General features: G+C 64.6%; 4 protein-coding genes and 2 non-coding genes across 9 annotated transcripts; 2 read left to right on the top strand and 4 right to left on the bottom strand.

Annotated features, from left to right (window-relative positions):
* Positions 1–1,204: 1,204 nt before the first annotated feature.
* On the bottom strand, positions 1,205–4,276 carry RPL23A (ribosomal protein L23a). Its single transcript, XM_064467647.1, has 5 exons — positions 4,141–4,276; positions 2,963–3,143; positions 2,452–2,628; positions 1,973–2,042; positions 1,205–1,270 (listed from the first exon to the last, which is right to left on the bottom strand). Exons 1-5 carry the CDS (start codon positions 4,163–4,165, stop codon positions 1,256–1,258), a joined length of 468 nt encoding a protein of 155 aa, XP_064323717.1. The 5' UTR covers positions 4,166–4,276; the 3' UTR covers positions 1,205–1,255.
* On the bottom strand, positions 2,119–2,186 carry LOC135316166 (small nucleolar RNA SNORD42). Its single transcript, XR_010375604.1, has one exon. It is a non-coding gene; the product is annotated as a small nucleolar RNA SNORD42 (small nucleolar RNA).
* LOC135316155 (small nucleolar RNA Z17) lies at positions 2,728–2,801 on the bottom strand. The gene has a single exon (XR_010375593.1). It is a non-coding gene; the product is annotated as a small nucleolar RNA Z17 (small nucleolar RNA).
* A 227-nt stretch (positions 4,277–4,503) lies between the features above and the next one.
* Positions 4,504–7,484, top strand: RAB34 (RAB34, member RAS oncogene family). Of its 4 annotated transcripts, none has more exons than XM_064467643.1 (11): positions 4,504–4,587; positions 5,173–5,298; positions 5,385–5,476; positions 5,844–5,909; positions 6,105–6,206; positions 6,274–6,338; positions 6,412–6,463; positions 6,637–6,718; positions 6,814–6,904; positions 6,987–7,094; positions 7,174–7,484. In XM_064467643.1, the coding sequence occupies exons 2-11, from the start codon at positions 5,245–5,247 to the stop codon at positions 7,239–7,241; spliced, it is 780 nt and encodes a 259-aa protein (XP_064323713.1). In that variant the 5' UTR covers positions 4,504–4,587; positions 5,173–5,244; the 3' UTR covers positions 7,242–7,484. The 4 variants fall into 4 exon arrangements, with proteins under 4 accessions (XP_064323713.1, XP_064323714.1, XP_064323715.1 ...); XM_064467644.1 differs by lacking the exon at positions 4,504–4,587 and adding an exon at positions 4,589–4,647; XM_064467645.1 differs by lacking the exon at positions 4,504–4,587.
* Positions 7,468–10,224, bottom strand: LOC135316048 (adenine phosphoribosyltransferase-like). Its single transcript, XM_064467648.1, has 5 exons — positions 8,636–10,224; positions 8,381–8,474; positions 8,154–8,300; positions 7,971–8,066; positions 7,468–7,858 (listed from the first exon to the last, which is right to left on the bottom strand). The coding sequence occupies exons 1-5, from the start codon at positions 8,756–8,758 to the stop codon at positions 7,731–7,733; spliced, it is 588 nt and encodes a 195-aa protein (XP_064323718.1). The 5' UTR covers positions 8,759–10,224; the 3' UTR covers positions 7,468–7,730.
* PROCA1 (protein interacting with cyclin A1) lies at positions 9,963–12,097 on the top strand. Its single transcript, XM_064467642.1, has 4 exons — positions 9,963–10,392; positions 11,047–11,179; positions 11,292–11,426; positions 11,511–12,097. Exons 1-4 carry the CDS (start codon positions 10,215–10,217, stop codon positions 12,037–12,039), a joined length of 975 nt encoding a protein of 324 aa, XP_064323712.1. The 5' UTR covers positions 9,963–10,214; the 3' UTR covers positions 12,040–12,097.
* Positions 12,098–12,986: the final 889 nt, after the last annotated feature.

Raw genomic sequence — 12,986 nt, 5'->3', positions numbered from 1 at the left:
CCTCTCCACACCACCACCACAGCCCCCCGGGACGCGCCCGGCCACTCTGCAGCCTGCCCCGGTGCCCTTGCATCGCCCTGCCATCGCAGTTGCTTGCAGCGCACCCGGCAGATCCAGCTGCGCTCCCCCGGAGCCATGAGCACCAGGTGAAGTCTCCAGCCAAGGACCACAGAACCTGGCACAGATCTTCACCCCACAGTCCTGAGAGCAGCAGCAACCGGGACCCGCTCCCCCTTCAAACCCCTTCAAGCCACCGCCCTGGGACGCCGCCACCCTCTGCAAGAGGCTGGAAGGAACTCTGTGTCCCACTGCCCAAGAGCTCAATTACCCCAGTCAATATTTGGTCACGGCTTTCACCGTCTCAGTTGAGTGTAACTACGTACTTAAGCTCAAGTACCCCAAAAGGCTTACCCATACTTCACCTCCACTCGCTGCCCAGCCAGCGCTCCGCACTCTCGTGACTCTCCAAGCGCTCTGAAAAGCCGATTTCAGCTGCAAATTTGAGGAAGCAAAAGACTGCCAAGGCAGCAACAGCAGCTGGTTTGGAAACAGCCCCGACAAGGGCCATGAACCCCATGAGGTTACAGGGAACACGAACAGTGTCAGGGAAGCCAGGCTGCGATTCACACGCTGCAGCGCAGGGAGCGGCGGTCATGCCAGGAAAAAACCCCACGCAAAGCCCCTGTGAGAGCGTTAGCTTGAGGGCGTCATAGAGTGACACTTGCAGCGTAAGCAAATAGCCCATATGCTCGGAAAAAGGTGCAACACTCGGCTTGTGCCAGACCTGAACCACAAACAGGTTTTCGCAGAGGGTACTACGTACATCCTGGGCACTCACCAGCCTGCGTTACGCTCCAGGACGCTACGCAGGGCACAGAGAACATGGAGCGCAAACACCTGCTGATTACACACGGCTACAAAGCGCAGGAGGATACCAGAGGTCTCGGGTAAAGAGAGATATCTGATATTGGAGACTCAGGGCAGCAACGCCTCATGTTTACTGACAGCCGAGAGAACAGGTCAGTGATCCAGGAGACCCCAGCCGCGGGACTCTCGTGGAGCAGCCCGCTCTGCCCACCTAGAACCAGGCTACAGCAGGAGGGGCAGAGGGAGGGAGGAACCCTTTTACTGAAGTGAAGCCCCAAATGTTTCCTGGCGCTCTTTCACGCAGGCCATACTGTCACAAAACACAAGAGCCCCTCAGTGGTGTCACAGGGTTTATTATCATGTCTGTACAGTCCTGGGTCAATGCAGTTTAGATGATTCCAATCTGGAAAGAAGCAAAGCGTGTTAAAACAGATGTTACGGTGGCAGAATGGCAGCGCCTCCACCCCAGACATCCCTGCCAGGGCTGCATCACCTCGGGGTTCCTGCCATCCGAGGACAGGTTTCTTCGTCCCAGACCGGCCCAAGCGCTTTACACAACTGCTGTAAGCATTTGCTCCAGTGACCCCTGCGCTGACCCACCTTCCCCTGCTCCAGTACGTACCACCACTGCCTCCCCTCGACCTCAGCCACACCAAGGACTAACCTGCCCGCTGATTCCAGCCACCCGCACCGCAGAAACCTCTCCTTTGCCTCAACATAATTTCCCCCTTTTAAATGAGCTGCCAAAAGGGCCGGCCCAAGACAAATGCCATGTTAACCCAGAAGCTGCAGGGCAGTTTCTGGATCCACCCCACTAATACTCTGGAGCTGTTGTAGTGCCGGGGTGCGGAGCCCCTCCCTGGAGGAGCTGAAGAACATCAGCGATTCTGACTTTTCCCACCTAGCCTCACGATCTTCCGGGCAGAATTACGTTTTGCTAGACGATGCGGTCTTGCTTCTGAACGCTCAGACGCTAACTACACGGCCACTCCACAGAAGTGCCGCTGTGCTTGAAGCACGAATACCTCACTCACACGCCGGGACGAACAACTGGGCACAGGAGATACGAGGCAACAGGAGCTGCAAAGTTTCAAAGGTTTCTCACCTTGTTGGCTACATCCAGTGCATCGTAATCTGGAGCCAGACGGACATACGCCTTCTTCTCCCCATCAGGCCTAAAGCGGAACAGGAGGCATCAGTACAGAGGCACATAAGTCCTCCCCACCTGCTCCACGCTCCCGCCACGGCAGTGTGCATCAGTGGTTCCTTTGGAAACATCACTTTACTCAGTGGTAAAAACACGTTCACATCATTTGCACAAGAGTCCCTGGGTGCCAGAGAAGCTCCCTGATGAAGCCAACCCTCAGGCCTGCCAAGGTTTCTCACTTCCACTAAGATGTCCTCAGTCGCCAGTTACAATTCTCAAAACTTTTGCTCAAAACGCTGCGGAGCTTAGTCCTGCACCTCCCGAGGGTGCCCTCAGCTGCTGAAACCCACACGTGTTCCTGTTTTCTGCTACAAGCCACCCCGGGCTCTTGAAGCATCTCCCACCCACCAGTGACCTGCTCTGCCCCCTCTTCTCACCTAATCAGTGTGTTGACCTTGGCCACGTCAATATCGTAGAGCTTTTTGACAGCCTGTTTGATCTGGTGCTTGTTTGCCTTGACATCGACGATGAAAACCAGAGTGTTGTTATCCTCAATCTTTTTCATTGCCGACTCTGTGGTCAACGGGAACTTGATAATAGCGTAATGGTCCAGCCTGCAGGAGAGAGACCCTGGGGTTAACCCAAGGCTGGCAGATGCTGCCTCTGCGCTTCGGCGCTTTCACATACCACAGGTACCCCCTAAGGAAGTCTGGGGTGCATCAGTTGCCAAAAAAAGTTTTAATCACAAACTCTCAGGCTTTGGTCGCTTGAAATCATCACCTGCACCCCAAACACCTGCCACTCTGTCACCAAGGTACGGCTCCATGCTGGTGAGGTCTCACCCTGCATCCTGCCAAGCGGCACGGGTCCCCCCCGCCAGCCCACACAGGGGGCTGCTCCCACCCTGCAAGCCCTGCCGCAGGGCAGAGCCCAGCACCCCACACATACTTGTTTCTCCGTGGGGCGCTCTTTCGGGGGTACTTAGGCTGCCGCCGCAGTCGCAGGGTCTTGGGCCTGCGGAAGGTGGGCGACGTGCGGATCTTCTTCTTCTTGTGACTGTGGACGCCCTTCAGGACGGCCTTCTTGGCCTTCAGCGCCTTGGCCTTCGCCTCTGTCTTCGGAGGCACAGCTACGATGACAGCTGAGTCAGCACAACCAGGCTCTGCCGGGCCAGTATAAGCTCCCCCACCTGCCCTACCCGTTATCCCAAAAAGTGGGTTCAAAATGCCAAACTCCACACAGAGCAGAGGTGTTTTAGTCAACTCACTTTTGCGCAAAGATGGGTGCTAGGTGGTAACCCCCCAAAGCTAGCACCCCACCCCGAGAAATTACAAGGTATTTATATAGTTAAGTGTATCAGTCACAGCTAATATTCACGCCCCCTGCTAATAACTGGTTAATTTCTTTCTCACTTAACATTAAAGGTACAGGTCCCTTTAAATTTACCATGTATGCTCAGAGTGAGGGGCTTATTTGAGTGGAGGGGATTTCTGGCCTATGGATGTGATTTTAGTATTATAATGAGGACAGTTTTGCTAAAGGACACTTAGTTTTAGTTCTTATCAACATCCCAATTAGTTGTTCTCTTTGACTACATACTTTATCCCCCAGTTCTCAGCATCTTCTGAGGCAGGATGTTCCCTTTTATCCGTCTCTCAGCTCTCTTCATGGATAAAGTCGTAAAACAAGTGCTTCCCTATCTCTCAGTTCCCTTCTCTGGCCGCCACATTTTGTTTTGCCAGGTTCACGTGGCTCATCGTTATTACTTAGAAAAAAATTCTGTTTTCTTCGGGATATCACAACGGGCCGTGGCTTCCCCTGTCACACACCTCACTGAGCAGGACCTCCCCAAGCGGCCCACGCTCTCTCATCCAACCAAGACCAACCCCAAGACCCCTCCAGACCCCTACGTCCCCCCACGCCCTCCCTCACACAGCCGGGCCGGGCCCGCCGGGACAGGCCTCTCCCGCCACCCCCACGTGCCCGCGCCCAGCGCCGGGCTGCAGGCCCCCCCCTCAGCCCCACCGCCGCTCAGCCCGGGTCCCCCCCGCGCACAGCCGCGCCCGGGGGTGCCGCAGCACGACCACCCCCCGCAGCCCAGAGGCCCCGCCGCCCCCAGCCCTCACCCTCCTTCTTCGCTTTGGGCGCCATCTTGGCCAGGCGGAAGCCGAAAGGGGCCTCCTGCGCCACGCCGCAAGGGCTTATAGCCCCAAATCTCGCGAGATTTTGCCCCTCCACACTGCGCCCCCGACTCTCGCGATGCCTCGGGGGCCGCCGGGAATTGTAGTACTCACTGACTGCCTCCATTGCGCATGCGCAGGTCAACCCTCCGCCCCGCGGGGGCTCATGGGAGTTGTAGTTCTGAGCGTGTGTCCCCCCCGCTGTCGCCGCCACCCCGCCGGTGGGGGGGCCGGGGTGAGCCCCGGTGCGGGCGGGGGCCCGTCGTGTGTGCAACACTGAGGGGTGGCCCAGCCCCGGGGGAACCGGCGTCCTGGTCCCTCCCCACGGGGGTCGGGGAGCCCCTCCTCCGGGGCTGGGCGTGCAGCGCCGAGCACCGCCACCGGAGCCGGGAGGTTCGCGGAGGGGACCGGGACGGGGCGGGATGCGGGAACAGCCGGGACACGGGGACGGCGGTACCCCGGGTGTGGGGGCGTGGGCATGGCCGGGACAGGGGACAGCTCTATCCTGTGGTGTGGAGACAGCCACGCCTGGGGACATAGGGACGGCTGGGACGTGGGGACAGCCCCCCCCCCCGGGCGGCACCCTCGGGATGCGGGGGCGGCTGGGACGAGGGGACAGGCATGCACGGGATGGGGGGGGTGTGGGACATGGGGACAGCAGGGACACGGGGACAGCTTCACCCAGGGTGTGGGGACAGCCACACGCAGGGATCTTGGGGTGGCTGGGACATGGAGACAGCAGGGATATGGGGACAGAGGGACATGGGGACAGCGGGACATGGGGACAGCGGGACATAGGGACAGCTGCACCCCAAGGTGTGGGTTCAGCCACACGTGGGGATCTCGGGGTTGGCTGGGACTTGGGGACAGCCGTGCCTGGGGACGCAGGGACGGCCATAATCAGGGATGCTGTGCGTGGGGACGTGGGGACAGCTGGGACACGGGGACATCGCCGCTCCCTGCTGCCTCTGTCCCCAGGCCTCGCGGTGGTCCTCGGCTCGTCCCCGCTCCCCCCGGCCACCCAGCCCTCCCCGGCGGCCCCGCGGGACGATGAACGTGCTGGCTCCGGTCCGCAGGGACAGGGTCATCGCCGACCTGCCCCCAGTGAGTTGGGGGGGACGCTGGCCCTGGGGGTGGCCTCGCCGAGCCCCGTGGCCACACCGGGGTCCCCCTTTGTCGCCCCCCCGCAGTGTTTTCGGAAGGAGGCCGCCCTGCACGCCCGCGCTGCCTTCCACCCCACGGTGGCCAGCGCCTGCCAGGAGCAGCGGACGGGCACCGTGGGGTGAGTCCGGGGAGATTCGGGGACCCCACCCCAGGGTTGGGCGGGTGTGGGGGGGCCCACGGCCCCGCCAGCCCCGGGTGGGGGGTCCCCGGTGCAAACGCCGCGTGGCTGCCGACGCTGCCCGTGTGCCGAGCCCTGCGTCACGACGCAGGAATGCGGCACGGGGGGGACACGGGGGTCCGGGTTGGGATGTGGCTGGCGGCGGAGCGGGAGAGCCGGGCTGAAGGGTGCTGCCAGACACGGGGGCACTGCGGGGTGATGGCCCCCCACCCACCCCATGAACCACCCACCTGTGGGGCTGGCCAGGGGGAGGCAGGCGGGGAGCCCCCCACCCCGCTGAGTGGCCGTATGTCCCCCTGCCCCGTAGGTTCAAGATCTCCAAGATCATCGTGGTGGGGGACCTCTCGGTGGGGAAGACCTGCCTGATCAACCGGTAACGGGACCCCCCCCGAGAGGCTTGGGGGGGGGGCAGGGGAAGAGGCGCCCCCCATAAAGGGCAGCAGCACCTTGGACTGACCCTGACTCCAGTCAGACGCTGGTGCTGGCCCCCCCTTGGGCGGGGGGCACTGAGCCACTGGGGTAGGGCATGGGGGGACTGCTGAAACCCATCTCCTCGGGCCCCCCCCAGCTTTTGCAAGGACACCTTCGACAAGAACTACAAGGCGACCATTGGGGTGGATTTCGAGATGGAGCGGTTCGAGGTGCTGGGGGTGCCCTTCAGCCTGCAGCTGTGAGTAGGTGCCAGCCCCCTCCCCACACACCCCTGCGGCCCCCCCTCACCTCCTGCACCCCCCCAGGTGGGACACGGCCGGCCAGGAGCGCTTCAAGTGCATCGCCTCCACCTACTACCGGGGAGCACAAGGTGAGGTCCCCCCCATGTCCCACCCCACTGGCGGTCCTTGTCCCCATCTCACCCCTCCTTCCCACCCCCCCAGCCATCGTCATCGTCTTCGATGTCAACGACGTGGCATCCCTGGACCACACGCGGTAGGTGACATGTGGCCAAGGGGTTCCGGTGGGACTGGGGACGAGCGTGGGGGGCGGTGGGGCTGGATGGAGAAGAGGGAGCTGGGCAGGGGGCTGCTGGCAATGCTGCAGCACGCGAGCAAGAGGGTAGCGCTCGGCCGTGAGCCGCCGGCCGGTGACAGTGGCCCCAACAGGCAGTGGCTGGCTGATGCCCTGAAGGAGAATGACCCATCCAACGTCATCCTCTTCTTGGTGGGCTCCAAGAAGGACCTGAGCGTGAGTGTGTCCCCCTTCCTGTGGGCTCCCTGCACCCTGGCTCGGGGGGGGTGTCATCCCTGCCACCCACCCACCCCCCCCGGCTCGGTTGGCAGACGCCGGCGCAGTACAGCCTGATGGAGAAGGATGCTCTGAAAGTGGCCCAGGAGATGCAGGCGGAGTACTGGGCCGTCTCCTCGCTCACTGGTGGGTCCCTGGCTGGGGTGATGCGGGCGCCAGGGTCCGGACGGGTGAGGGGACACTCAGGGGGTCTCGTCCTGTGGGGCAGGGGAGAACGTGCGGGATTTCTTCTTCCGCGTGGCGGCACTAACCTTCGAGAACAGCGTGCTGGCCGAGCTGGAGCGCAGCAGCGCCCGCAAGATCGGAGACACCGTGCGTGAGTACCCCCACCTTCTGACCCCCCCTTTCCCCCGCCCACCCACCCCATCTCCCACCCCTCTCTCCTGTCCCTCCAGGGATCAGCAGCAACGAGAATGACCTGTACCTGTCGGCACCCCGCAAGAAACCCAAGTGTTGCCAGTGAGGGGGCAGCCCCTGGCCCCCCCTGCGCTCACACCTCTGGACCAAAGAGGGGCGGCCCCGGCCGGCCCCGAGGAGCTGCCCCCAGCCCCCCCAGCCCCCCACCTGCCTGGGCACCCATGGCCAGGGCAGGCAGGAGCACCCGTGCGGCTCCCTTAGCTATGCAAACCCAGGTACCACTTGCAGGGGGAGATGCTCCCAGGCTCCCATTTGTCTTAATAAAACCTTTTTTATGCTTTTTAAGAAAGGGGTGCAGCTGGGGGCAGGGGCTGGCTGTGGCTCCCCCTGCCCCTGGGCGCAGCCCCCGAGGCTCGCAGGCAGGAGGGAGGATGGAGCTAGGGGAGGATGTCTATCGCCGCGGAGGGGTGAGCATCTCGGGTACGGTGACAGCCCAACTGGGTGGTAGATGCCCCAGGCATCCCTGCCCCGAAGAGCTGCCAGCCCACACCCCCACGGGGGAATGAGGGGGCATACGTGGGGTGCCAGCGCCCCATCAGTCCCAGCCGAACCGGTGGTGGTCAAAGCGGGGCTGCTGGCTGGGAGGGACGCAGTGGGCACACTTGTAGCGCTCCCGGATCCACCGCCCGCCCTCGCTGTCCTCGATGCAGACAGCGGCGACGCCTGTGGGACAAGGGGGTGGGGGGGCTCAGCACCGACTACTGCAGGTTACAGGGACGATGCTCCCGCTGCACCCATGGGTGCACACTGGGGTGCCCCAGTACCCCTCTCCTACCTGCCACAACCCCCCCCAGCCGCTCCACCAGCTGGATGGCCGCTCGCATGGTGCCCCCAGTTTCAACCCACTGGTCCACGAGGAGGATGCGCAGACCTGGGAGGGGACAGAGGCTGCGGCTGAGTGCCCAGTGCCTGTGCTGGGAGCCCCCCCCACCATGATGGGAGTGCCCTGCCAGCTCACCTGGTGAGATGGCGTCGGTGCGGACCTCCATCACCTTCTTTCGGCCCGAGTAGTCGGTGTAGGGCTGCGCCAGTGTCTCCACGCAGAGGTGCCCGGCTTTGCGGATGGCCAGGAAGCCTTTCTGCAGCACGGCAGCAATGGCAGCACCTGGGGGTGGGCACGGCACCATCAGGCCCCGTGGGAAAGAGGGATGGTGACCCTGGGCTCACCCGCATCCTCGCTCTCACCCAAGATGAAGCCCATGGCATCGATACCAGCCACCATGTCGATGGGGTCCTCCTGGAAGGGCTGCAGCAGGTCGGCCACACAGTCCTGCAAGCCCTGGGGAGAGCGCGGAGGTGCTGGGTGCCCGCAGCCCACCAACGGGCACCTGCAGCCGTGTGCCAGTGCCCGTGGGCACGGCTGGGTGCCCTGACAGCCCCGCGGAGCTGCAGCCCGCCCGGGCCCCCCCACGGGTGCCCTCCAGCCCAGGTGCTGTGTACTTGCGGGTGGCAGTAGAGCCGGGAGGGGTCCAGCCAGGCGTAGTTGGGACCCTTGACATTGGGGGCCATCAGTGCCAGGTACCAGCCCTTCTCCCGGGTGGCAGGGACGTGGCACAGGTCCATGCGCGGGGACAGCAGGCACTGCGAGCACTGAGCATGCAATGGGGTTGAGACCCTCCTCCCACAGACCCCGCAGGGCTCCCCGTGGCTCGGCACCCCCCCATCCTCCCCATCCACACCCACATGTTGGCACACTGAGGTCCTGGCACGCCGGGGTCTGCTCCGTACCTGGGTGCTGGTGGCGAGGCTGAGCCGAGCGGGACTGTCACGGGGAGCGTCACAGACAGCGACAGCTGAGAGGGTCAGTTCCCGCGGCCCTGGGCCCCCGCCAGCACCCTCGGCCAGCGGGGCCGTGGGCCTGTGCCAGGCGGGCGCCCTGCCTGTGGGCCGGTGACGTGCCCCCACTGGGCTCTGCTGCCCCAGCCAGGCAGTTGCGTGGTGGGGAGCACCAGGGCTGGGGCGTTCGCACCCCGTGCAGGTGTCCTCAGCACCCAGCTGTCAGCGCCAGCGGTGCCAGGGCACGGTGTGGGTGCTGCAGTGCCTGCGGCACCCGGTGGGTGCGAGGGTCAGCACGCTGGGGTGATGCTCAGGGTGCAGCCCCGCAGCCTGCGGGGTCTGAGGCTGTGCTTGTCTCCGTTGGGGTGTCCGGACGCCATCCTGCCCTGGCGAGCGCTGGTTCCCTTGGCTGCCCAGCACACCAGGTCCGTGCCTGGACTGTCAATGGGCGCCGTGGCAGGGGAGCCAGCCGTTGGGTTTGCTGCCAGCTGTGGGCTGCCAACCCTGGCTGGGCACGGGGCACCAGGGCTGCCCCTGCGAAAGGCACCGTGGAACAACCATGGGATGGGGCGTGGGGACATGGGGAGCATCTGTGGGATAGGATGTGGCATTGTGGGGAGTAGCTGTGGGATGAGACACGGGGCTGTGGGGAGCATCTGTGGGACAGGACACAGGCGGCTGCAAGGAGCATCTGTGGAACGGGAGGTGGGGGGCTGTGGGGAGCATCTGTGGGATGGGTCACAGGGGGCATCCACGGGATGAGCCGTGGGGCCACAGGGAGCACCTGTGGGATAGGACACGGGGCTGCAGGGAACATCCATGGGACAGGACATGGTGGGCTGCAGGGAGCATCTGTGGAAGGGGAGGTGGGGGGGCCGCGGGGAGCATCCATGGGATGGGATGCGGGGCGCTGCAGGGAGCATCCTTCTTCTGTCGGGGGCCGTGCAGGGGCCGGGGGCCGTGCGGGGGCCGGTGCGTCACGGGGCGGGCGCGTTGGGGCCGGCTCGTTACCGGCCCCGGCCCATCACCCCACCGGCTGCCACAGCAACGGGGCCCGGCCCCACGGGAGGGGTAACCCCTTCCCGCGGGCTGCGGGCCCGGGACGCGCCGCGGCGCCCGGGAGCGGCTCCAGCCGCCGGCCCCGCCGGCCCCTCCGCACGCTGCCGCCCGTGGCGAGCCGCCCCGCGTGGGCGGGCTGCGCGGCGCTATAAGGCGGCCCCACGGCGGCGACCGGCGCGGTGCCATGTGCGCCCCGGGGCTGCTCTGCCGCCGCCTCCTCCTCCTCCTCCTCCTGCTGGCGGCAGCCGCCCCCGGCACCGGAGCGGCCCCACCGGGACGGCCCCGCGCCCGCCGTGGGCTCACCTACCCTGGGACGCTGTGGTGCGGCGCGGGCAGCAACGCGGATGCCTACGAGCAGCTGGGTAAGGGCAGCGGGTCCGCTGCTACCTGTCCCCGCTATGCCACGCCATCCCATCCCACATCATCCCATCCCCATCCCACATCATCCCATCCCTATCCCATCCCATCCCCTCCCCATCCCATTCCATTCTATCCCATCCCATCCCCTCCCCATCACACCCCACATCACCCCATCCCCTCCCCAGCCCAGTGCTGCTCCACCCCAGACCAATCCCAGTCCCCAGCCCAGTGCTGGTCCACTCCAGTCCTCAACCCCATGCTATTTCAATCCCTGTCTGTCCCAGTTCAGTCCCCATCCTGGTGCTGGTCCAGTCCTGATCTACCCTCTGTCCCCAGCCTGGTCTATCCTGCTCCCATTCTGGTCCCCATCCCAGTGCTGGTCCAACCTGGTCCACTACCAGTTCCTATTCTGATCCCAGCCCGATCCCAGCCTGATCCCCACTGTGGTGCTGGTGCAGGCCCAGTTCCCATCCCAGTGCCAATCCAGTCCTGTCCCACTCCCTACCCATCCCAGTATGATTCCAGTCCCGCCTCAGTCTATTCTAATTCTGATCCCAGCCTAGCCCAGCTCAGCCCCAGTCCAGCTCTGATCCCAACCCCACCTAGCCCCAGCCCATGCGTGCGGGCCCTGCCTGAGCCCCATGCCGTCCCTGCAGGGGAGCACCGGGACACGGACCGGTGCTGCCGGGACCATGACCACTGCCAGCACGTCATCCACCCCTTCACCGCCCGCTACGGGTACCGCAACCTGCGCTGGCACACCATCAGCCACTGCGACTGCGACCGCAGGTGAGCGGCCCCGCGCCCAGCCATGCCCCGCAGCACCCCTCCATCCCGGCGGGTCCCAGCCCCTCTGGCAGCCCCCCGCGGCCCCCCTCACCCCACCTGTGCCCTGCGGCAGGTTGAAGGAGTGCCTGCGGCAGGTGAACGACACGGCCTCGCGCGTGGTGGGCCAAGCCTTCTTCAACGTCATCCAGGTGCCCTGCTTTGAGTTTGCCTACAAGGAGGAGTGCGTGGAGCCCTACCTCTACGTCTGGTGAGTGCCCCCCGCTGTGGGGACTGTCCCCCAGCTCGGCCTCGCCGGGGCTCACCTCACCCCACGCCTCCTCGCTCTCCGCAGGTGCAAGGCGTACAACACAGTGGCTGTTGCAGTGCCCAGGGAGCCGGTGCTGTATGAGTTTGGTGGGGAGCTCATTGACCGGGCAGCGAGGCCCAGGGGGGTCCCTCTGAGCCCCCCGTGGAGCAGCGTGGGCGGAGGAGCCGGCCCAGTGGAGCATCATGTGCCCACCCACCCGCTGTCCCCCCACAAGGCAGCCAAGAAGGAGAGGGAGGGGAAGAAGACAGACAAGAAAAAGAAGGGGAAAGGTCCAAAAAAGAAAGACCCTTCTGAGAAGAGGGAGCCGAGCCATCCTGCAGCCGCTGCCCCCATCGGGCAGGGCCCACGGGCCGTCCTGCCAGACGTGGGGGAAGCGGCTAACACCGTCCCAAGGGATGCTCCAGCATGGGAGGGCTTGGGCAGGGAGCCATCTGCAGCTCCCCCACCCCTGGTCCTCACCGCCAGCGGGAAGAGGAGGAGGAAGGAGAGAAATGGAAAGAAGAGGCTGAAAAGCAAAGTGGAGGCAGAGCCCGCACAAGAGCTGCGGCTCTGACTCCCCCCTCACCCCACGCGGGTCTTGGCTGTGTAATAAAGTTGGTCGCTCGAGCAGATGGTGCAGCCTCGGCCCCGTCTCCATGGGGAGAAAGTATCGCACCCAGGGCTCCATCCCGGAGAGATCCCGGGGCTGCGCCCGCTGGCGGGGCTGCAGGAGGGAGGGGAAGCGCCTGGAGCTGGGTGGGCACCGAGGGGGTTCGGGCTGTTCCTCTGCTCCCACCAGCTCACGGCCCCTTCCTGGGCCCCAGACACGGTGGGGGACACAGCTCCCGTCCCGCGCCGGCACAGGGCAGAGCCCTGATTTTCGCTCCTCTGCCACCAAGGGTTGAGCTCCAGCGCCCCAGGGGTGTGTTTCTCTGGAGGACCAGTTAATGAATTGCACCATCCCGGCTCCCTCCCCGGCTTAACCCGCTGCCTTTTCCCAGGCTGGGGAAGCACTGGTGCCTTCTCCAGCCCCCAGCAATGGCAGCCGCTGCTCTGGGAGGAGCTGGGGCCTTGTCCCTCCCTGGAGGCTCCTCAGACACCGTCCAAGAGCTCTTTGGAGGGGGACAATAGCAGCTTTTCCAGCCCCAGGACAAAAGCAGATGCTGATCGCAGCCTGGCTCGTTCCCCTTGCTGACAACTGGGCTGCTGCCAGTGAGGGGGGCGAGGGCAGCGCCGAGATGGGGCATCGCCACCGCCTCCTGCAAAGCGCGTCCCCGTGAGGAGCGTGGCTCAGCCCGGCATCCCCTCTCCTACCCCGTGAGGCCGGTGGAAAGATCTTCCCACACCAGCATCAGCTTCCAGAATGGGAAAAAGCTGGAGCAAGAGGAGCTGAGCGCTGTCTCCTGGTTTGCCACGACAGGGCTTTGGGGGGATCAGCCAGCACCGAGGCCCTGAGAGCAGAACTGCCCCGTGCAAGCCCCGCTCTTCCCAGAGGAGCGTGTGGTGCAATCCCCAATCCCT

This window comes from Phalacrocorax carbo, chromosome 17, assembly GCF_963921805.1.
Source record: "Phalacrocorax carbo chromosome 17, bPhaCar2.1, whole genome shotgun sequence".
NCBI classification, from domain to species: Eukaryota; Metazoa; Chordata; class Aves; order Suliformes; family Phalacrocoracidae; genus Phalacrocorax; species Phalacrocorax carbo.
This window is presented reverse-complemented; position numbering and strand designations above follow the sequence as displayed.